General features: G+C 60.5%; 3 protein-coding genes across 10 annotated transcripts in view; 2 read left to right on the forward strand and 1 right to left on the reverse strand.

The window, feature by feature from the left end:
• The window catches only part of FARP2 (FERM, ARH/RhoGEF and pleckstrin domain protein 2), a 110,094-nt gene extending 109,567 nt beyond the window's left edge, over nucleotides 1–527 (forward strand). For 6 of the 8 annotated variants that reach the window (XM_047846587.1, XM_047846591.1, XM_047846592.1 and 3 more), the window contains one exon: nucleotides 45–527. In XM_047846587.1, the coding sequence (XP_047702543.1) occupies nucleotides 45–318 (274 nt within the window). In that variant the 3' untranslated portion in view covers nucleotides 319–527. The remainder of the gene's footprint in view (nucleotides 1–44) is intronic. The other 2 variants (XM_047846590.1, XM_047846595.1) reach the window with 1 other exon arrangement.
• STK25 (serine/threonine kinase 25) lies at nucleotides 423–12,503 on the reverse strand. The gene is given in 14 exon segments (XM_047846598.1): nucleotides 423–880; nucleotides 1,109–1,245; nucleotides 2,783–2,854; nucleotides 3,012–3,046; nucleotides 3,049–3,092; nucleotides 3,094–3,126; nucleotides 3,358–3,503; nucleotides 3,892–4,077; nucleotides 4,162–4,319; nucleotides 5,041–5,149; nucleotides 5,580–5,636; nucleotides 6,316–6,546; nucleotides 11,742–11,864; nucleotides 12,372–12,503. Coding segments are annotated over 13 exon segments (1,278 nt in total). The 5' UTR covers nucleotides 11,772–11,864; nucleotides 12,372–12,503; the 3' UTR covers nucleotides 423–840.
• Nucleotides 11,779–16,806, forward strand: LOC125158876 (formin-like protein 5). The gene is made up of 3 exons (XM_047846378.1): nucleotides 11,779–12,476; nucleotides 15,822–15,970; nucleotides 16,679–16,806. The coding sequence occupies exons 1-3, from the start codon at nucleotides 11,779–11,781 to the stop codon at nucleotides 16,804–16,806; spliced, it is 975 nt and encodes a 324-aa protein (XP_047702334.1).
• The last annotated feature ends 6,240 nt before the right edge of the window (nucleotides 16,807–23,046 follow it).

Below are 23,046 nucleotides of genomic sequence, written 5' to 3' on the forward strand. Positions count from 1 at the left end.
GATGGTGGCCGCACCCCACGCTCCCCTGCCCTCTCCTCTTCCAGAGCAGCGCCCCGCCGAGGACCGGCCCGGAACAGGAACCAGGGTGGGCCCTACAGCTGCACGCCAGGTGACACGTGTCCACGCAAGTCCAGCAGAAGCCACTCTGGAGCCCGCCCCACAGACCTCTGGAGGAGAGGACACCAACATTCCCACCTGGCCCCGGGAGGGCAAGGGCCTAGAGTTTCTCGGTTCCCCCAGGGTTTCCTCACAAATCAAAGTAAATGGACACGGGCTCTGTTACTCTGTCCATGCAAACATGCGTGCGGTCCAAGATAAAGAGTTTCTCCCCTGCTCTCCTGCCAGCGGGCCACAGGGTCACCCTGTGCCATGATAAGGACCCAGAAGCCAGAACCGGGGCCCCCGCCCACCACCAGCATCTGTCCGATTCAGGTTTTTATTGAAAGTGGCCCGAGCCTCTCGATGTTCTATGAAAACTAACACCTTAACCTCAGAACATTTAGGGAAGCAAGAAGTTCAGTTTCTTTTAAAAAAAAAAAAAAAAGTCCTGGCTGAAACGAGTCTTTGGGAGACACGGTAACGTGACACGAAGCAAACCTGGGCCCGGCGCGGCCTCGGTGGACCCCAGGCAGGGGAGGAGGAGGCAGGGCTGCCCCGACAGTCTCTGCTCCTCGTGCCACATGGTCGCCTGTCGGTGCTCCGCTGCCAGGAGGGGACGTGGAAGAGGGACCCTCTGCGCGGGTGGGGGGCGGTGACCCGGCAGTGAGGCCCACGTGGCCACGACAGCACAGGGGGCTCCGCACAAAGACCCTTCTCCCCACTTCTCAAGCAGCAGCGCCTTCAGCGGGATGACGTCAGGTGGTTTCTGTTGTGGGAAAACCTGCGGAGCGGGGGAGACGCGGTCACTCCCGGCCAGGAGGGGCACGGCCCCGGACAGGGTGGGGGCTCCGGGATGCCGAGGGAGGGGGCGGCCCGCGTTCTGACCCGAGCCTCGGAGCACAGCCCGCCGGGGGCCGCGAGGGCCGCAGCCTCTCCTCGCAGGCCCCGAGGCTCCAGAGGAGAGAAAAAGAGAAGCCGACGCAGACAAGGCCGGTGCCCCGGGCCTCACCTCTGCACCCGTTCCACCAGGTGTGCCATCAGCTTGTCCGAGATGCCAGGGCAGGACTCCTCGGCCAGGCTGAAGGCGTTCTCGAGCTCCTCCAGCGCCCCCACGCCTCCGCCACTCTGCCTGTGCTTCTCCTTGAGCTGTGGAGAGACCACCGGGAGCCTGACCGGAACTGCCGACCCCGGGGCCCTCGGCTCTGACGCTCCCACAAGGAAGCTCCCGCGGAAGGCTTCCCGGCCCTTCGCTGTGACCTGCGTTTGCGGGACCCCAGCTGTCGGTCCACCGCAGAGCTAGGGTGGGCCGGGTCCCCCGGGGTTCCTCGGATTGCTGCTTAGGCCAAACCCGGGGCTCCCGCAAAGACAGATGCTGCCCCACCCCCACGCCTGAGGGAATCTCCCAACTCCGTTCTCGAGAGGGGTCTCTACTGGCCTGTCACCGTCACGCTACAGTGGGCCAGGCTAACCACGTGGCTTCCTCCCAAGGGTCACAGAAACCCGGTGCCTCAGGCCCCGCAAACTTGAGAGAACAGCCCAGAAACCCCCCCAGTGCACAGCACAGCCAGATCAAGGCATCCTGACCCTGGGCCCCACCACCACCGGGGGCTGTGAGAACCAGATGGAGGCATCACCGCCCTGGGGATTAGAAGCAGGTCACCCGGGTCCCCTGCCACACCCCTCACAGAAACTACAAGGGTGCCTCCTAGCACACCCTGTCCGGCGGCCTCCACCTCAGGCCCTGTCCACAGAACCAGGCCCCACAGGGGGGCCCCGACCACCTGGATGAGGCTGTGCTCCGCCCCCCCCAACCTCCCCACACACACGCCATCACACACGGTGCAGGGGCTCCAGCAGCCCAGAGCCCCACCCCTCCACTCTACACATTCCCAGCGGCCCAGGGCGCTACAGCCCCGGCCCTCCTGTGACACTGGCCGCCTCCCTCCCCAGCGTGGGGACGTGTCCCAGCTGAGCCCAAGCTCCTGGTCCATGGCCCGACAGTACCGCTCTTGCCACCTGCTCCTCCCCAACCTCCTCCCCTGCGTATCAGGCCCCTCCAGGTGGGAGCTCTCCCGCCTCTACCCATTGCCCCCCAGCGGATACCCAAGGGCCCGCTTGCCTCAGGAAGGCTCTCAGCACCCCGTTCCTCCCTCTCTGGGCCTGCGGTGGGAACTGGGCCCCTGACCTACTGCCAGCCCCAAGTCCAGGGTGTGGGGGTCCCTGGGGTGCTATCGGCCCCCCACTGGTAGGTGACATGCAGGGTCGCATGGCCCTTGAGGCCTCCCTGCCCTGGGCCCGACATCCAGCACTGAGAACTGAACCTCCCAGGCTCTGTCTCAACAGATGACCATCCCATGCGTTGGCAGTTCAAAATAAAAGTCACAGGAGTTTTCGATCAAAGCCATCCTGAGACCCCAAACCACCACAGCAGGGGGAGAACTCGGGGAGGTCACATTAAAGTACTTTCTCCCGGCCGCTTCTGCTTTGCTCAGAAAGCCTGGTCCCCAGGTCCAGGTCCAACCACAATGGGCTTCAAGGGGCCCAGAAGCCCCACACACGGGGGGGGGGGGGGGGGCTGGCCAGCACACCTCCTGATAAACCTCAAGGTCACAACGTGGGGACAGCATGTGCAGGGAAGCACGATAGCCTCCTGCCCCAGGGGACCCCCTGACCTGGCCCTTACCTCTCCAAAGACAGGCCGGACCAGCGTGGACAGGCACTGGGACCTCGGCTGCCTCTTGGCGGGCTCCGCAGACTGCCAAGTCAAAGCCCCGGCAGGGTGATGAGAGCGAGTGTGCCCCAGGGTCAGGCGTGCCCCGCCCCCCTCCCAGCTTTCTGACCTCCTTAAAAGGTGCAGCCCGTGAGGTGTCCAGGCCTGGGTGCCTGCCCCCCACCCCCCAGCCAGGTCAGACCTTCTGGGAGCCGTGCAGGGCTGTGCCCTTGTGCACCTTGCTGTGGGGGCTCGGCCGGATGGTGGGGGGGAACGTCCAGAGGGGGCCCTGCTCTCCATCCTCAGCGTCTCCGTCACTACGGTGGAAGGTGAGAAGGGTCGTGAGGAGCATGGGGGCTGGATTTGGGGGTCCCAAGGCCCACACCTGCCCTTAGTCTCCCCATTGATTTTGGAGGCAACCTCATGGCCCTAAATGTCGAGTAGGCCCGCCCTGGGGCCCTAGGGGCCCACTGACCCCCCACCCCCACCCCCGCCACGGCACAAGGCCCACGGCCATCAGGGGGCGTGACCCCCGGAAGGGCCCTTACATGTCGGAGTCCTCGGAGCTGGACTCCTCGCCGTGCCCCTCCGACTTCCAGCGCTTGTAGCGGTCAATGAGCTCAGTGAGGAAGGAGGTCTTCTTGGTGTAGCGGGTGATGAACTTGTGCTTCAGCAGCTCCTTGGCAGTGGGCCGCTGCCGAAGGAAGGGCACAGGTCAGCGGACGCCAGGGACGGCTGAGCTCTGCCTTTACGCTCCCGGAGCTCACGGCTCCCCCCGGGGACCAGAGGGACGAGGCCACCAGCAGGCTGGGGTGGAACACATCCCCTCCACACCAGGTAAACACCCGCCACGAGCTCCCCCAGACCTCAGCCCCTGGCCAGGGCCCGCTCTGGATCAGGAGGCGCTCGGGGCTGGGCGAGGCTGGGCGCAAGGAAGGGGCCTCAGGCCCCGTCCCCTCCCACGGGGCCGTTCTCTGGGGCCCGGTCCCAGAGCCGCCCCTACCGCCTTCAGCCGCTCAGGCCTCCTCCTGGCCCATCCCACAGAGCAAGGGCCCCAGCGGCCAGGGTGAGACAGGCCTTACGAATCGGGGGTCTTTGTTGAGGCAGGCTTCCACAAACTCCTTGAAAGGCTTGCTGTGGTGGCCCTCCAGGGTGGGCGGGCTATTCTTGGGAATCAGGAACAAGACACGCATGGGGTGGAGGTCAGAGTTCGGAGGCTCGCCCTTGGCCAGCTCGATGGCCGTGATGCCCAACGACCAGATGTCAGCCTGGACAGAGACCCATACAGGACTGTTGCCGCCGGGGGGGGCCCCAAGCCACGCGGCGGCCCCCCTGCCGCCCGCCGCGCCCACCTTGAAGTCGTAGGCCGACTGCTTGATGACCTCGGGTGCCATCCAGAAGGGGGTGCCCACAAACGTGTTCCTCTTGATCTGTGTGTCTGTGAGCTGCCCCGCCACACCAAAGTCGGCCAGCTTCACGTCACCCTGCTCTGAGAGCAGCACGTTGGCGGCTGCTCGACACAGGACGGTAGGGGGTCACCCTCAGCGCCGCGCAGGGCCCCTCCCCCTGCACACAGCTGCCTGAGGAAGCACAGGGCTACCTGGGGACGCCAGCAGGTCTGGCTCAGGGACCTTAGCTCTCCTCGGCACCCGGCAGGCCAGGCACCCAGGACCACGTGCACAGCCGGGGGGTGGCTGCGGGAGGGGCCCGCCTGGGCACGAGGTCCAGGCCTTCCCAGAGTGTGCCTTGTATGACAAACCCCAAGAACAGAGCCGCCGCCCTTTTCTCCCGAACGGCAAAGCAGGCAGAGGTGACTCTGGCCCTCGCCCTCACACCCCCGGCTGCCCTTGGCAGGGCCGGCTCCCACGGTGGGGCCGCTGGAGCACACACTGGGCGCTCAGGAGACCACGAGCAAAAATCCACACGTCTGCATTAATCAGGTCCCTTCCGACCCGAGGAGCAGAGGTGGGGTCCCCACCGTACGGGCACGACATACTCGGAAAGTTCTGTTACTGGCAGCGTCTTCAGGAACAGAGCAAGACGGCACCGCTCGGCGTCGGACGGACCAAGGGAGTTCAGGCCAGAAGCGCCGAACTACAAGGGTCCCCACATCCCAGACCCCCCAGCACCGCCAGCCGCACACCCCTCGCAGCGACCTCCACCTCGCACCCTGGCGCTTCTAGGGTCTGCAGGGGACGGGGACGAGGGACAGGGGCCGCGCCCCCGGGGACCTTTGATGTCTCGGTGGATCTTGCGCTCCGAGTGCAAGTAGTCCAAGCCCTTCAGGATCTCCCGCAGGATGGTGGCGATGTACGTCTCCTCCAGGGGCCCGGGTTTCAGCTGCAGGCAGAGAAGGGACGGCAGGGCCTCAGGCACCCCCACCAGGGGCCTCCACCAGGGGACAAGTGGACTTCAGATGCTGAGTCAGGTGGGAGTGGGGGAGGCTCTCTCCAGACGGCATCTACCGTTCTCTCCGCTGGCGTGAAGGGGGTCCCGGCCACTGCCGAGCCCACGTACCTGGGGGCGCTGACCCGCCCACACCCCACCAGCCCAGAACCCCTGGGAAACCAGTGGAAATGGACCCCAGTTCACTTCTGGGCTGAGAAGGCTCTTAGCACGCACCACACCGAAGCAGCCAAGGACCGGAGGCCCACAGGAGCCGGGGGTCCTCAGGCAGTGGGTCCAGGGCTGCTGCCCCAAGCCCCACAGCCACCTCCTGTGTCCACTCCTGCCCACGACAAGCCGCCCACTGCCGCAGCCTATGCCTCACCAGGTCCAATGCGGAGCCTCCGCCCAGATACTCCATGATGATCCACAGCTTCGTGCCCTGGGCCCAGAGAAACGCCCGTGAGCTCAAGGCCACGGCCCCAAGACACACACACACTCCCCGGCAGGGGAGACTCAGGCCTCCAGCCCTCAGGAACCCTCAGGGACCGACCCTCAGGGACCCACCGCAAAAAGGCCCCAGGGGCCCCTATCCAGCCCCCCTCCTGTCACAGCCCTGATGTGTGTGTGTGTAGATGGACCCAGTGCTCAGGCCGGTGGCCAGGTCCCCCATGCCAGTACCCCAACGGGAACCAGGCTGCAGGCATGACGTGTCCAGCCGGCACTTGGCCTGCGGGCACCTGCACCCAGGCGGCCCCTTGGGCGGGCCCCCAAGGCAGAGCGGGAGATGGGCTCAAAGACGCTGTGCCGTGGGGCTGCCCTGGCCTGGGAAGACGGCACAGCCAGGAAGTGAGACACCACGGCCACTTCAGAGCCAACTAGGTCGCATTCATGTCCTACATGCCTACCTGGCCCTCGGGACTGTAGTTTCTTGAGTGCCCTCATCCTTCAGACCCGGCCTGTCCCCACCGTCCCCATGTGGGGGCAGACCCAGCCCGGGCCTCCCGAGCAGGTACAGGGACTTTCTGCCTCTCTGGAGGCAGCCTGGGTGGGGGGCGGCGGTCACGGGCATCTATCCAAGCGCAGGCCTGGCATGGAGCGAGCCCCCACCCCACAGGCACCTTCAGGTAGGAGCCGAAGTAGCGGGTGATGTAGGGACTGTCACACTGGCTGAGCACAGTGATTTCCTGCTGGATGTCCTCGATCTCATCCTCGGCCTCCTCCAGGTCGATGATCTTGATGGCCACCACCTCCTTGGTGCGGTTGTCGATGCCCTTGTACACCTCCCCAAAGGAGCCCTTGCCGATACGGTCGAGCTTGGTGAAGAGCTCCTCGGGGTCCACGCGTGAGTGCTGTAGAGACACGGAGCAGGCAGACTGAGGGTGACCCTACTGGAGGAGGTGGCAATCCCCAAAATGAGGAGCTAGGGAGCCCACCCACATTTTTTTTTTTAAGTTTACGCTTTTTAAATAATCTCTACACCCACTGTGGGACTTGAACTCACAACCCCAAGATCAAGAGTCGCGGTCTTCTGACTGAGCCAGCCAGGCACCGCTCTCCTTGCTGCTTTTACCTCTTTGTTCAGGAAACCTAAACGTACCCTCCCCACAAAGGAGCACAGAGGCCCCCGCAGCAGCCAAGGGACCAGGCTGTGGAGCAGGTGGAGAGACGGTGAAGGTCATGCCCTACCTGCCCACACCCCACACATGGACACGTGGGGAGGGCCAAGTGAGGCACAAGGACAAGTTTAAAGGGGATACGTGGGTAGGAAATGGGGATTTGGGGGCAGCGAGGCTATCCCATAGGATAGCGGGGACAATGGGGACAGCACCGATGCAGTCTCGCGGACCAGGGGCCTAGTTCGCAAGAACGTACCCATGCTGCCTCTTCGTTTGTAACAAACACACCCCAGCTAGACTCGGGGGCGGGGGAGGGAGGTACCGGCGCGCTCGGTTCCCCGGACGCCCCCCTGAAGTCCTCCTGAGCAAGAGTCTATGGCATCAGCCGGTTCTCCCTGCACACCTGGGAGCCACACCCCCCGGAAATGGCTTCCCTTCTGGTCCCCAAATCAGTCCTCAAGACAGCTCCACCCTCACACCGCGGGGAGTTGAAAACTGATGCTGTCTTGGATGCTTAACCCTGGATATTCAAGTACCACGCAAAACCAGCGCACTGTCCTGTCCTCGGACTTCAATTCAAAGCCTGAAAATGAGCGCCCAGAGGTCTGAGCACCAGGGCGCGGCCGGCAGAGGGGCGCCCGCCCGCCCGCCCGCCCGCCCGCGGGCGGACACTCACACGCCTGACACTGACCTTCCACACGTCAGGGGCTGAGATGGCGCTCAGCCTTCGGGGGGCTGCCCGAAGGAGGCAACACCCCTGTGCACGTGGCCCCCCGGGCTCCCGAGAACAGCACTCTCTTGGGAACGCCAAGCCACTGTGTCCTCAGAGAGCCAGCAGCAGTCCACACAGCCCCAGAGTGACACAGGGGGCCAGGAGGGTGGGAGCCTAGCGTCTTGTCCAGGCAGAGGCAGAAAGGGTTTTCCAAGGCCCCGAGACTCAGATGCACCAGGAGGCGCCTCCCGGCACAGAGGCCGCTGCCACAGCCCCAGCACCACCGGCAACAGAGCATCTTGGTGCCGGGTACACGAGGGAGAAAAGTACGGCTTCCCGTGCCTCATCGGCCCGAGGGACGGCCCATCCTGCGGTGGGTGGGCGCCCCCGGTCCCGAACAGAGCCCTCCACGCATGGACTCGGCACACACACGGAGCCCACCTTGGGCTCACCCCCAGCAAAGCTCCACGTCGGGCCTGACCGGCTCCAGACAGAGACTACGCGTCAACAGAAACTGCTAATCAGCCGCCTTCCCGAGGTGTGCGACCGGGAGGGAGGGGGCAGCACGCAGGCCCACAGGTGAGCAGCCCTGATTCCGAGCACCCGGAGAGCCGGGACAGCAGGGGCCGTCGGGTGCCAGGAGCCCCGCAGGACAGCAGATGGAGCGGGGCCTGGCCGGGACCAAGGGGCAGAGCAGCACTTCAGCACAGTCCCCACAGACGGGCCGGGCCGGGCCGGGCTCCACCCACACGCTGGCCCAGCTGGTTCAGGAACGTGGCCCTCCTCGCTTCCTCACCAGAACCAGCAGCCCAGTCCCCAAGCCAGTGCATGTAGAGGACAAGGCGCAGCGGGTGCACGCGGTCAAGTTACCACCGAGCCCCCAAGCCAAGGCTGAAGGCTTCAGCAGGATACAGAGCTGAGCGCCACTCGGGTCCCTCGGGCCCAACCACCGGGCATCTCCATTCCTGCCGCGCGTGTCAAGAAAACCAGGACAGGTTAGGCATGTGGCCGCGAGTTGCAGCCACTCGGCTGTGTTCGGGAGGGGGGTGGCGCGGATCACGTGGCCAGAACCCACCCCCACCCGAAAGAAAGGCCCGGCAGGGCGCCTGCACCATCCCGCCAACCCCCCGCCCCACACGCGACCCCACACGCGACCCCACACGCGACCGGCCGGCGGCCGGACAAGAACACCTTCCTGCCGGAGGGCCTTCTCCGCGAGCGGGTGGGGGACCTCGCTGTTCCCTGGCTGCCGCGGTGGGGCATGGTCTGGGACACGGCCCCTCCCGGACCTGCTCCTTCCGCATCGGCCCAAACAGCACCTTCCCAGAGGCTCTTGCCATCGACTCAACCGCCACCGCCTATTCGGTGCCGGGGGCGGCGGTCCACCAGACCGCCAGCCTGTCCCCTGCCCCAGAAGGGCTGGCACAGCCCTGCAGGACACCCCACGACGGCTGTCCAGTAACTCCAGTCCAGCTGGTGCCCTGACCTCGTGTCCTCTGTCGCCGAAGAGAGTCCCTCCCCTAAGGCGCCCTGAGAGAAGAGCTGGAGGAGGTGGGACGGACAGCAGGCAGCGCCAATCAGCGGGTCCCCTCCCACCCTCAGGCAATTGCTGGCAACACGTCCTCCTGCTCTGCTCCCCTCAGCCCTGCTGAGAACACCGCGGCCCTCTCCACGCAGGGCCAGCAACCCAACAAGGGAAACCCCCAGACGGGGCACTCAGACCCCCACTGCCCGGGAGAACACGGTGGACCCTAAGCCAGAGTTCCTGGCTTGGCGAGGAAGGCGGGGAGCCCCAACCCCCGACTCTCATACTCCTTGAGTCCCCCCCGACTGCAGGCCAGTCAACTCAGCAGACAGTGTGACACGTGCACGCGCCTGGCTGCGACCCTGACGCTACAAGAATGTCACAGGGCCCACCTGTTCCCAGCCCCGCCGGGAGAAGGAAAGGCAAGTAGCTCCTGGGTCTGGGGGCCTCGGGCTGCTTTTCCAGGCGATGCTGTAACAGCTCAAAAGCTCGACTGGCTCTGGGGGTTGACACCCTTGTCCTCCAGCCCCGAGGCTGCCAGGTCTGTGGCCGCTGCCTGGCAGCGTGTCTGCCGTTAATGTCACCTCACGAAATGAGGGGAGCGAAGCCATCCCCACCCACCACACCACAGGCGGCAGCACAGGAACAAGCGGGGGGGGGGGGGGGGAGATGGGGAGGGCAGGAGGGCAGGCTGTGGGGGAGCACAGCCTACTGCCCCAAGCAGGGACTGCCCCACGGGGCCACAGTGACAACTGTCTCAAGAGAAAATGATACACTGACAGGCTCCCTGCCACCGGCCTCTGGAAGGACAAAGGGGGCTTCGTTCCTGAGGGGTCCCTTCTCCCCGTCTGATCTGGACGCCGAGGGCCGACACGAAGCACCGACCGCACACGGGGACGGGGGCCGCTCAGGGCTCCGATTTCCGGGAGCCACGGGAACTACTCCCACAGCTTTTTTCCCTTCCTGTATTCTAAGAGGGAAAAGAACGGTAAAGGGTATTTCTGATTCATTGGGAGAAACCTCGAAGCCGTGACGACAGACACATCCTGCCATCGGACTGCAGGACGGTTGGGAGCGTCACCCCAGGTAGACTTGGATTCGAAGCCTCGATCTGCCACTTTCTAGCCAACTAACATCTCTAAGCACCGACTTTTTAAACCCAGGGTGACGACGGCACCTGTGTGGTGAGGCTGAGGGGAACCACGAGGCTACACACGCAAAAGGCTTAGCGCACAGAGACTGGCGGCAAGTGCTCTATAAACGTTTACTGAACGAGTAAATGTCACCCAGACAAAGTGTTTTGTCTTTTTCCAAATCAGTTCTCTCTTTCTAACCCGCACCTTTCTAACGGCCTCTCAAGTTTGACAATGAATGTCAAAGCCCTTCACACATGGGTTTGGGGCTTCCTGCGCACTTGGAGCTGCAGCCGTGGAACTTACAAGGTGAGCTTCCATACAGTCACTTCACGATCACCCGGCTTGGTTCTCCGGTGCTTTCTCTGCAGCTTCTGTCACTCACCAGCAGCAGGATGGGGGGCGGGGCGGGGTAAGGCAAGGGAGGCTCTTTCTGGGTGCAAAATGTACCCTGCGGCTCTTGAAAATAAGCTCGAGGCCGAGTTTTCTCTGCGCACCAGTAATGTGACTTACCAGACAGAAATGTCAAAGCCTAGAGAGGAATCTGCCAGCCCCATTCGGCATCAACCAGCGAGGCCCGGTTCCCATCTGTGGCCACAGCTGGTGCAGGACGCGCTGCTCGATGGGAGCCCCACAGGCTCCCCTGTCCACACCTTCCCGGGGCAGATGCCAGCGGAGGGGGGCTAACGGGCCATCCCATCACCCTGCAGCAGCCAGCCCACTGAGGACACGACCCCACCGCCAGCACCTAGGAAAAGTCTCCTTCGTGCTGCCTCCATCGCCCTTGTTTTGAGACAACAAAACGGGGAGGGGAACCAACCACAAGCCCCCACGCTGGCTGCCGCCACCACGTCCCAGCACCAGCAGCCGGCCCTGGAGCCGGGCAGACTCCGGCCGGATGTGGGGGGGGGGGGTCCCCCAGAGCCGGCCGGTGACGCCGCAAAGTGGTTCGGGTGGGGAAGCACAAGAACCTTGCAGGCAGGCACTTCCGGCCCAGGTGACGCGCTCCTAGAGCAGTCTTCCCAAGAAACCCCGACAGAAACACACTGGGGCCCTCAGCTCTCCCGACACACCAAGTCACCCGAGGCGGCTTCATCGCGCCCCCAGGGAGGGGACCCCCAGCCTCTGCCACAGCCCGGCATGCCCCCGGCCCGGCCCCGGGGACCCCGCAAACGCAGCCACCCAGGTTCCCAGACAAACCCACCGGCGCCGCCCGGCCCCGCTCTGCTCCCAAGGTCAGCCTCCGCACACCCTCCACTCCTGCGCGGGGCGCGGGGCGGGGGGGAACCTTCTATTCTGAGAAGTCTGCGCGCATCTGCCCCCCAAAACCCCGCACCAGCCGCCCCGAGGCAGCAGCCCCTCTGCACTGCCCCCTCCTCGGGGTCCCCGGAGGAGCGGGGTCCTCAGCGGGCGGCTCTCCTGAAAGCCCAGGCGCCGTTCAGGTGACACGCTCGTGGGTGAAATAAACGTCTTCCCGGGACGTGGCGGTCGGCGCTCCCACGTGCGGGGGCGGGGCAGGCACGCTGCCGCACACCCCCCATCCCGGAACCAGCCTTACCTGGTTGGCGAAGCCCCTGAGGTGAGCCATGTCTGCGATGCCCTCAGACCATCGGCTGCAACCCCACGAGGCCCCTAGATCCCGCCTCGAGGCTCTGGAAGCCGGCTCCCTCGCTTCAGTCAACTGGAAGGACAGCAGGCGCGCTCGATGCTGGTGCTGCTCGGGGTACACGGGGCTCCCCGGGGCCAGGCGCCCCCACCCGTCTCGTTCCTTGATGGCCTCACCAAGCGGGGCCCCCGTCTTAGCCTCTCCCGCCCGCGCTCCGGCCTTCGACCCTCCACCGCTACTCCCCCCCCCGCCGCCCAGGGCCGGGTCCCCGAGCCCCTTCGCGCCCCTCACACCCCCCCGCCCCAGCGCGGAGCCCCGCCCCCAGCGCCCTACCCCACCCCGAACCCCACCTCCAGCGTCCTCTCCCCCCTCCCCGCGCCCTGCCCCCACCGCCAAGCCCCGCCCCCAGTTCCCTCAGCGCCCTCCGCTCGCCCCACGGTCCGTAACTGCCCGACACCCCCCACCGCCCGGCCCCCTCCCCAACCGCCGCAGGCGCGGGCCCACCCGGCAGCGCGCCCACCTCCGGGGGGCTCCATCCCGGCCTCCCCCGGCCCGCTCCTCAGTGCCCACGAAGGCTCCCACCCGCAGCCTCCTCTCGCCCGGGGAACGCCCGGACCTCCAGCCCGCGAAAGAGCGGCAGTGGCGGCGGCGACCGGAGAAAGCCCAGCGGCGGCGACGGCGAGGGCGGTGCGCGGTGTCGTGGCCCGGCGCGGGGCTCTCTGGGACACCGAGTCCCGCCGCTCGCTCCGCGCTCGGGTGCCCGCCGGCTCTGGACTACAAGTCCCGGCAAGCCACGGGGCAGGGCGGTGTCGCGGGGCTCGCCGGGACTCGGAGTCGGGCTTCCTGAGCGGCTCTACACTACGTCTCCCAGCAGGCCGCGGGCCGGGCCGGGGCGGGGCCGGGGCCGGGGCCGGGGCCAGGAGGGGGTCCTGCGGCCGGGGGTTGGGGGGGCCCTTGGGCATGCGTCCTCCCACCCGTGGACTCGCTCCCCTTCCCGCCCACCCCGTCCCCGTCTGCCTCCTCAATTACCCCCGCCATCCCCTCTCCGTCCTCCCTCCCAGTCCCGTCCATCCCCCTCCGGCCTTCCTCTCCCCTCCCCTCCTCTCTTCCCCTCTCTATCCTCCCTCCTGGTGGTCCCTTCCACCCACCTCCCCGCTCTCTGCTCTCCCTCCTCCCTCCTCCCCTCCGCCTTGGAGGGCTTTCGCCGATGCCCTGTGCATCAGTGCAGCAACTCAAGTAACCGTGGAGGGTGGGATGGAGAAACAAAATGTGATGTAGCAAAGCCGTGGAATACTAGTCAGCCTGAAAAAAGACATTCTGACAGCTGCGACAACATGGATGAACCTGGAGGGCATTATGCCGCGTAACAGAAGCCAGATACAGAAGACCAATTATTTCATGGGTCCACATACGTGGAGTCCCTAGAGGGGGTAGATTTACGCAGAGTAGACGGTGGGTGCCAGGGTCCGGGGGAGGGGAAATGGGGGGAGTTACTGTTTAATCGACACAGAGTCTGTCTCACAAAATAAAGAGTTCTGGAGATTGAGGGCACAACAATGCTAATGTACTTACAACTTTTAAGATGGTAAATTTTATGTGTTATGTCACAATTTAAAGTAAATAAAATACAATAAAATAGAAAAGGAATTACGTTCTGACACGTGTTACAACATGAACTTTTAAAAGCATCATGCAGGGGCTCCTGGATGGCTGGTCAGTTAAGCATCCCAATCTTGATGAGGTCAAGTCCAAGTTCTGTGTTGGGTGGTGTGTTCAAGTCCCAAGTCCACACCCAGCATGGAGCCTATTTAAAATAAAACAAACAACAACAAACACATTACGCACGGGACATACGCCGGTCACAAGAGGCAAATACTGCATGATTGCACTTACCTAAGGCATGGAGAATAGGCCAATTCAAAAGACAAAGTCAAATACAGGTTTCCAGGGGCTGAGGAGGGGAACAGGGAATCATCACTTAAGAGGGACAGAGTTTCTGTTTGGGGTGATTTTTTAAAAGTCCTGGAAATAGTGGTGATGATTACACAACATCGTGAATTTGTTAATCCCACTGAATTGTACACTGTATAGTTTATGTTATGTGTATTTAATTTTTTAAAGTTTATTTTTGAGAGAGAGAGAGACAGCGCAAGTGGGGGAGGAGCAGAGACAGAGGGAGACAGAGAATCCCGAGCAGGCTCCACCCTGTCAGTATGGAGCCCTATGCAGGGCTTGAACTCAGGAAACTGAGATCGTGACCTGAGTTGAAACCAAGAGTCATACGCTTAACTGACTGAGCCATCCAGGCGCCCCTACGTTACGTGTATTTTAACGCAAAGAAAGAAAAGCAGTGATAAAGTGAATGTCAACAAATTTTTTAAATTTTGCTTTCAGAAAGATACTGTTGAGAGAAGGAAAAGACATGCTACGAGGCTGGGGGAAAAAAACTGCAAAGCACGTATCCAAATACATACATACATACATACGGATGTACGGACATGAAATATGTATTTATACTATACACATACTATACAACGTATATACACAGAGCTCTCCAAACTCAACGGTTAGAAAACAACCCAATTAAAAAAAATTGAGAACAGACTTGAATAGACACTTCATTAAAGGGGGTGGTGAGGAGCACCCGGGTGGCTCAGTCGGTTGGGCGTCCAACTCTTGACTTCGGCTCAGGTCATGATCTCATGGTTCGTGGGTTGGAACCCTGAGTTGGGCTCTACACTGACAGCGCAGACCCTACTTAGGGTTCTCTGTCTCTCTCTCTGTCTCTCTCTCTCTCTCTGCCCCTCCCCTGCTCATTCTATCTCATAAATAAATACATAATTAATTAAGACGGGTGAATGGCAGTAGCACGTGAACAGATGCTTTACATCATCAACTCTCAGGGAAATGCAAACAAAACCATAGCGAGGTACTGTCTACATGCCTGTTAGAATGGCTAAAATACAAGGTACTGATAATAGGGAGTTTCCAGTTCTGGCACTGAAAGTCCCACATCCCTGGAAACCCCTCTGCCTGAGGCAGAGCTGAACAGTTGGTCATTCAGGAGGAGGATGAAAACCCGGAACGCTCATAACATCCTACACGGTGCGAATGCAAAATGGCCCCACCGCTCTGGACAACAACTGGATGGTTGCTTCTCTCTCTAGGCCTCTCCCAGCCTGCGTGGCCTTGAATGATCCCACTGGCCCAGTGCCCCGGGCTCTGGGTCAGAGTTCTGCGGGGGGGCCCCCTGTTCTGGGGCCCCAGGGGTGGGACAAGGCGGGCCAGAAGCTTCTGCTCTAACGTGCGTGCTCTCCTGGCCAATGTCAGGGTCAAATGGGCTCATCTCGGGAGGGCTGCAGAAGCTCACGCCGTCCAAAGGGGCAGGGGCAGTGTTGGGCGGGGGAGGCACCAGAACCGCCCCCTGGGTGGGAGGGGACTGAGCGGTCTGGGGGCTTCACCTTGCCCCTGGTAGTAGGTCCCAGAGGGGAATCCCCAGGCTTCTCAGACCCTAAACCAGGCAAGGATGAGAGGGTGCAGAGTTCACGGCGGGGGGGGGGGGGGGGCGGGGGGGGGAGGGGGAGGGGCGGGGGGGAGGGCCTCACCGCCCCTCCTTGGGACCCAGGCTGCCGTGGGAGGAGGGTGTGGATGGCTGAGCCGGCCCCTAGGGGCTCCCGTGTCATCCAGAGGCGCCCATCAGCCTGGATCCCGGAGTCCAGGGGTTCAAGAGAATGGAGAAGGGGAGGGTGTTCCCCGGGCCGAGGACAATGCCTCCCACTGGTGACTGTGGACGGGAGGCAGCACTCAGGCAGTGGGTGTCACAGGGCCACAGGGGTGTCCTGGGATGCCTGGGCAACCGAGAGACTGCAGGGAGAGTACCCCGCAGGGGCAGATGGCATGGCCGCCGGGCTTGGGTGTAGGATGGAACCCGCGTGGGGAGCACCCAGTTCCACACAGGCCCTGGGCTCCCTGGGCTCCCCGGGCTCCCTGAGCTCTGCGCCTCCGCCTTCGATCCCGCTCTCCGCCCACCAGGCTCTGCGCCTTCAAGTGCGACCCCAAGGAAGCCTCACTTTCCGGCCGTGACCTGGCACCCACTGCCACCACCAGGAAAGCCACTGAGAAGGGCAGGAGTGTCCTGTCCACGCCCGTCTGTGGACAAGGCCGACGGCTCCTGGAGGGCGGTGGAGGATTCCGGCCGTGGGACGGAAGAGATGCCACGGACACATGCTCAGGGATGGCGTTAAGTGAAAAACCAGTTTAAAAATTTTTTTTTAATGTTTACTTATTTTTGAGAGAGAGACAGAGCGGGAGCCGGGGAAGGGCAGAGAGAGAGGGAGACACAGAACCCGAAGCAGCTCCAGGCTCCGAGCCGTCAGCACAGAACCGGCCGCGGGGCTCGAACCCACAGACCGCAAGAAGTCCGACGCTTAGCCGACTGAGCTACCCCGGCGCTGCGAAAAACCAGGTTTTAGAACTACACGCTAATTGTGTATACACATGGGGACTATTTTGAACTGACAGGATATGGGGACTGGACGCAGCCATGTGGATCTTAAGTCTTATTTTATTTGCTATCCTAACTTTCCAGGTCCAGTAGACTTCAGTGATCAGATTTTACTCTGGTATTCAGAAAAACAGGCTTATCTGTGTCTGCTGGCTGACTTTGAAATCTCAGAACAACGAGGATTGTTTCAAAACAACACATTCAAGGCCTCAGGATCTCAGGAAGGAGGTTTAGGTGGAAGAAAACTCACTCCCCTCAGGGCAAAAACAAACAAACAAACAAACAAACAAAACACCAAGTCTGGACTAGAGGTAAAGGGCCCACGACGACGACACGGCTCAGGTGACTTCCTGGGCCTGCCCGGACCTGCTCCCTGGCCCACTAGGCGGCAGGGTGGGAGCCCTGGCTGGCCCTGGGGAGGTGACGGCCCCCAACCGCAGCCTCGAGGATCCTCAGGCTCTCCGGGGTCGAGGTCTCCTCCACCCTCACAGACAGCAAATCTTCACCTTCTAAGACTGACTTGAAGTTCCGGAAACATTCAAACCCAGTTTGGTGAAGACTGGTGCAATCAGGTGCCTCCGCATTAGCCAGCAGCCTCTGCCTCCCGCCCAGCTTCCCGGTCACCAGCAGCCAGCACAGCCTGTCTAGACACACCCTGGGTCGTGTCAGGCTCCGGACCAAATAAGTGCTGCTTTGCCCAGTGCCCACCGGGCAAGCTCAGACTCGGATGGGTTCGGATCCTGGCAGTGGGGTTGGGGGGCGGGCGGGGGGGGGGGGGGGGGACAATGCTGTCCCGCATAATATTACCCAGGTGCAGAGCTTTAAAAAACGCCCCCTCCTGCTGATCCAGCAACACCACCTCCAGGCATCAGCACTGAGGAAATCGAGAGGCGCGGGGGCACCGGGGGGGTGAGTCAGCTAAGCGTCTGGCTCGTGATCTCGGCTCAGGTCATGATCTCACGGTTCATGGGATGGAGCCCCGCATCGGGCTCTGCACAGACAGCAAGGAGCCTGCTTGGGGTTCTCCCTCCCTCTATTCTCCCTCCCTCTCTCGCTGCCCCTCTCGCGCACACGCGCACACATGCTCACACACGCTCTCTCTCTCTCTCTCAAAATAAATAAATATTAAAAAAATAGGCACGATTTAGCTCAAAGGTGGGAAAGTGGAAACACCGCAAATACCCAGTGATACTAACAGTTGAATAATACTTCCATATATCCTTGGGATGCGGTGCGGTCATCCAACTGCTGTTGCTAAGACACCATAATGACAGGAAAGTGTTCCCAAGGCAAGTGGGAAAATAGAAAAACTGCTCCTGTTGCAACCCAGCCCCCCTCCCCCCTCCTCCCCTCCCCTCTCTCTCTTCCTTCTTCCCTGTTGGATAGAAATAAACGTATTGAACGTTTACAGTGCTCACTTGCCTGTGAGCCAGATTATGAATCTTTCCTGCAAATTCTTTAATTTTTTCTGTACTTTTCAGAGTTTATCAATGGCCATGTATTACTTATAGACTAGGTTTCCCCTGGCGGAGGGCAGCAGCTCGGCTCCCAAAGTGCTCCGCAAGCTCTCCCTGGGCTCCCTGAGCCTAAACAGAGGCGAGCTCACAACCAGAAGCGCCAGGCACGCGCCTTTCCCACGGCTGCTCTAACAAGATGCCACAAACCGAATGGCTTCAGACAACGCAGGTATTTATTTGATGGTTCTGGAAGAAAAAGTCTGACAGGGGTCTCACTGGGCTACAGTCAAGGCATTATCAGGGCTGTTTCCTTCTGGAGGCTCCAGGGCGAACCCGTTTCCTCGCTTTTTCCAGCTTCTAGAAGCCACCCGCAGCCCTTGGCTCATGCTCCCTCCCCCATCTGCAAAGCCAGCCTCTCTCTGACCCTGCTTCTCCCAGACCCTGTTACGGATCTCCTCTCTAGGCCGACCCTCCTTGGTCCCAGTTACAAGGACTCTTGTGATGATACCGGGCTCATCTAGACAATGCAGGGGGACCTCCCCCCTCAAGATCTTCAATCCAACCCCACCTACGAAGTCACTTTTGCCACGTGAGGCAGCTCACGCGCAGGGATTAGGCAGAGCACATCTTTGGAACTGATCACTCGGCACGCCAAGCACGGACAGCGCACACAGTCTCACACACGCACACACTCAGACACATACGCAGACACACACAGAGACAGACACACACATACTCGGACACAGACACACACAGACACTCAGGCAGATACAGACAGGCAGGCAGGGGCAAACACAGACCCGCAACCACTCAGACCACATGCATGTGCAGAGACACACAGTAGGCAAAATTTCCCCAAAAGTGAAGAGAAATGTGGGTTTTCAGGTTAGAAGAGGAAATAAAGTCTTGACCTAACACGTTGTAGTAAGTTTTAGAATTCTAAGGATAAAAACAAGTCTTAAAAACCGAGAGGGTTGGGGCGCCTGGGTGGCTCAGTCGGTTAGGCGTCCGACTTCGGCTCAGGTCATGATCTCACAGTTCGTGGGTTCGAGCCCCGTGTCGGGCTCTGTGTTGACAGCTCGGAGTCTAGAGCCTGTTTCAGGTTCTGTGTCTCCCTCTCTCTGCCCCTCCCCTGCTCACGCTCTGTGTCTCTCTGTCTCTCAATAATAAATGTTAAAAAATTAAAAAAAAAAAAAAAAAAGCTGAGAGGATTGAATGGCATCACCCAGAGAGACATGTTGAGACACGGCCCTGTCCCTGTGAATGGAACCTTGTTTGGACAGGGAGTCCTTGCAGAGGACGTCAAGTTCAGATGAGGTCATGCTGGAGTAGGGGCCTCTGGACGGGAAGATTTGGACACAAACACACAGGGAGAGGGCAACACAGTGAGGACAGAGGCAAGGACAGACCCTCCCCGAGAGCCTCCGAGGGAGCCAGCTCTGCCCATACCTGGGGTTCTGGCCTCCTGGCCTCCAGACTGTGAAAGAGCCTGTCTACTGTTCTAGGTCAGGTTTGTGCTGCTTTGTTAGGAGCCCCGGGAGATTAATGAAGATTAATAAAGGAGAGGAGGAAGGGACGGAGCAGGGAAGAAGATTACGGGAGGGAGGACGATGGAAATGCACAGAGACCATGGAGTGCTGTCTACTTGTATTCCGAGTGGAGTCACAGGCATCTTCAAACACACAGGGACCCAGGAGTCGGAAAGAAGGATCGGACAGCGTCGCCCAGAACAACGATAAAGAGGCACAGGACACAAGTAGCAGAATTGCACAGAGGTCAGCGAAACGTGTTGGGAAGTCAGCATAAGTGTTGACTGTACCGCTGGAAAGCAGGCAACCCCAATCCCAGTTTAAAATGGCTCAACAGCAGGGCGCCTGAGTGGCTCAGTCGGTTAAGCGTCTGACTTCGGCTCAGGTCATGATCTCACAGTTTGTGAGTTGGAGCCCCGCGAGGGGCTCCATGCTGTCAGTTCAGAGCCTGGAACCTGCTTCAGATTCTGTGTCTCCTTCTCTCTCCGCCCCTTCCCCGCTCCCGCTCTGTCTCTCTCTGTCTCTCAAAAAATGAATAAACGTTAAAAAAAAAAAAAAAGGCTCATCAGTCACATCTCCTCCCCACGCCCTTCTAAAATGGCAGTGAAAGAACTGTACAATAGGGAAAACCTTCAAAAACAAAGAGAACTGCAGAGAAGGCAACAGTAGGTGAGAGATTTGACTGCTTTCCACCACACTGTAATGCAAAGAAAGATGGAAGGTGGTGTGTGACTCGGCACACGTAGCTGTCAGCTCCGGGCAGTGACTCCCAGTAAGGAGCAGCCCTTGAATCACAGCCCCTGGCGGCAGCCAAGTTGTCTCTCTCCAGCAGGCACCCTGTGCCCCCTGGCTCCTCCCTGCAGCCCCGCCCACACACATTGGCTCCTCCCTTCAGCCCCGCCCACACACGTTGGCTCCTCCCTGCAGCCCCGCCCACAAACATTGGCTCCTCCCTGCAGCTCCGCCCCCACACACTCCTGTTCCTGCTGCGTTCCAGGAGTCAGGGGGAGGGGCAGCCTTCTCTGGGGCAGAGCCTGTGACCGAGTCAGGAGGCAGAAGCGCGTCCTGGCTCTTCAAGCTTCTGCTCACTCATGGCCCTCGTCACCCTACTCACGTTTCATAGGCCGAGGCAAGTCTCGTGGCCCCACCAGACATCTGGGGTCCAGGGCCTGTACCCACCCCGACGCACACAGGCAGGGACTGTGAAATCGATGGAGATCACGCTGACCCCGAGGATGTCTGAGTGTCACAGCCCAGTCCCTGCCAGGGAAGGCAGCAGGGCCTGACCCCCACGTCCCTCACCCACGTCCCGCAGCCAGACTGGGTGGCCTTGTCCAAGCATCCTGCCCCCAGGATTTGTCCTCGGGAAGAAACTGGGTCTGAGGCATTCCAGCTGTGGGAATGTCGAGGGCGGTGAGGCCCAGGGGAGGGGTGTCAAGGAGCGGCTGTCTCCTAGCCTGCAGACCCTGATTCCCTTCACGAGCGCTGCTCCGGGATGCTGCCAGAAAGACAGGGTGTGCCCCGCTCACCCTAAGCAGGAGACCTGACGAACCTTCTCAGGAGAAGCCAGACTGCCCAGGAAAAGGACCTCGTGTTAGGGTTCCCAGGAGAGAAGCAGGCCAGCTACCAGACTTGGTTGGACACCCACAAGGAGCTGCTGGACCTCCCTGTCCACGTGGAAGGACAGCCAAGGAGCACCTCCCTCACGAAAGGGGAGGACTAAATCATACAGAAGTGTGGGGGGAGAGGGGGCAAAATAAGAGGCCTCTTGCCAAAAAGTCCCTTAAAGTTATAATCCTCAGAAAGAGAAGATACTGTGTCCATAACACCGAGAACAGGAAACTTAGTTAAGGCAATGATCAAAGAATAAGAAAGAAGCATTGGAATAGAAATGCATGAAGATAAAATTAAGGAACTCTTCCAGAAGCCAGAACCAAAGACACAGAGATGGAGCAGAGAATATGGACGGGGGCGGGGGAGGGGACACTGGGAAGCTGGTGCCGGCCCCAGGCCATTGGCATCACCTGCACAGGGGTGAGACCCACGCACCTGGGGGAAGAACGCAGAGGGGGGCCTCCAGGACAGGACAACGGACAGATGCACTTGGAACAATGACTGATAACGATGACAGGACCACAAAGTGTCCATCAACTGTTCGTACCAGGCACACAGAAGCAGTAGGAGGGGAGGCAGTCCTTAACTCCAGGCAGGGAAGCCTGTGAATCAGAATGGCTGCTTACAAGCCATGTCCAAGGTGAACCTGTGATGTGACCATATTGGGGAAATGGAAGGCAGGGGCGAGGGGTGAGCCCGGGAAGGCCCTGTACCTCTCCTGGGGGAATCCCCGCCAAGCTCTGAGGTCAGAGAACACTATAGGATCGGTGTGGCCTGGGTTTCTTCACATGAATCCATCAGACTGATCCAGAATGTTGTTTTCCTGATGATGTCCCTGGGGAATGGCAGGCTGGACCAGCGACGAGGGGCCCCAGAGCTCTGGGTTATCTTCCTCTGGGGCAAGATTGGAAACGACTGGAACTGGGCAGTCACAGACCAAGAGTGTGCACTGCAGGGCCACCACCGGGACGCCAGGGCTGTGAGCATGGCTCTGCCCTGTGGCACAGACACAAACCTCACCCAGTCCCAGAGAGTGAAAACGGGAAGGTAGAGCAGCCAGGAAGTAGGTGTGGGGCTGGGGGGCTGATTCCTCACCTTCCAAGGCAGCAAGTGAGTGGGCACATCTCTGACAGAGAACCCAGAGCTGCCCAGAGGCGTGCCTTGTAGTGAGGGTTGGAGATGGTGTGTCTGGGGAGGAGGCCCCAGGGACAGCTGCTTTTCACCGAAAATCTCGTAAAGCTACTGAGTTCTTTAAATCATGGACGTGCATGATTTTCGTTGAAGTGCACAATAAATGCAAAAAGAATGCATGAAAGTCGAATTCACCGTGCCAGATGTGAACACATACATGAAGTAGCTAGGAGCATGAGGAACTGAGGCAGGGCCTGTCCACGGTGAGTCCAGACTTGGACTCAGGTTCAGCTTTGAGTTTCAAAGTCCTGGAAAACACCAGCCTCTTCGGCAGGAAGTGTTGGACAAACCTCCAGCCCAGGTTGGAGAAGACCAAGAAAAAGAACATCTTTCTTACTAACATCCACAAAACAGGCGCTTTTTGTTAGAGAGAGAATCTCTCTCTCTCTTTAAAGTTTATTTCTTTATTTTGAGAGAGAAAAGCCACGAGTCAGGGAGAGGCAGAGAGAGAGGAAGAGAGAGAGAATCCCAAGCAGGCTACTGGCTGTCAGTGCTTGAGCCCATGGTGGGGCTCGAATCCATGAACCATGAGATCATGACCTGAGCAGAAGTCAGACGCTCAACTGACTGAGCCACCCAGGGGCCCCACAAAACTGGATTTTAAACACCACCAGAAGGGCAGGAACAGAGCCTGGCAGCAGGGGTAAGACAGCGGGGTGGGCGGCCCTGCCCCAACAAAGGCCCCAGGGAAGGGCGGCAGCCTGGGGGAGCGGGCAGATATTTGCAACATTTATATAAAACAGACAAAAGATTAATACCCAGGATATACAAAGAATATGGACAAGCCAAGGAGAACAAATAAATACCCGAAGGAAAAGGGCTGATTCTGTGCCTGGGAAATTACAAGAGCCCGGATGGCTCACAGCTGGTGCAAAGTTGCTCAGTTCTGTCGGCAGCGGGCACATTAACTGGGCTCTTCACCTGGCTGCTCGACAATGTTTGCATTTAAAAAAAAATTTTTT

This window comes from Prionailurus viverrinus, unplaced genomic scaffold (genome assembly GCF_022837055.1).
Source record: "Prionailurus viverrinus isolate Anna unplaced genomic scaffold, UM_Priviv_1.0 scaffold_39, whole genome shotgun sequence".
Taxonomy (NCBI): Eukaryota; Metazoa; Chordata; class Mammalia; order Carnivora; family Felidae; genus Prionailurus; species Prionailurus viverrinus.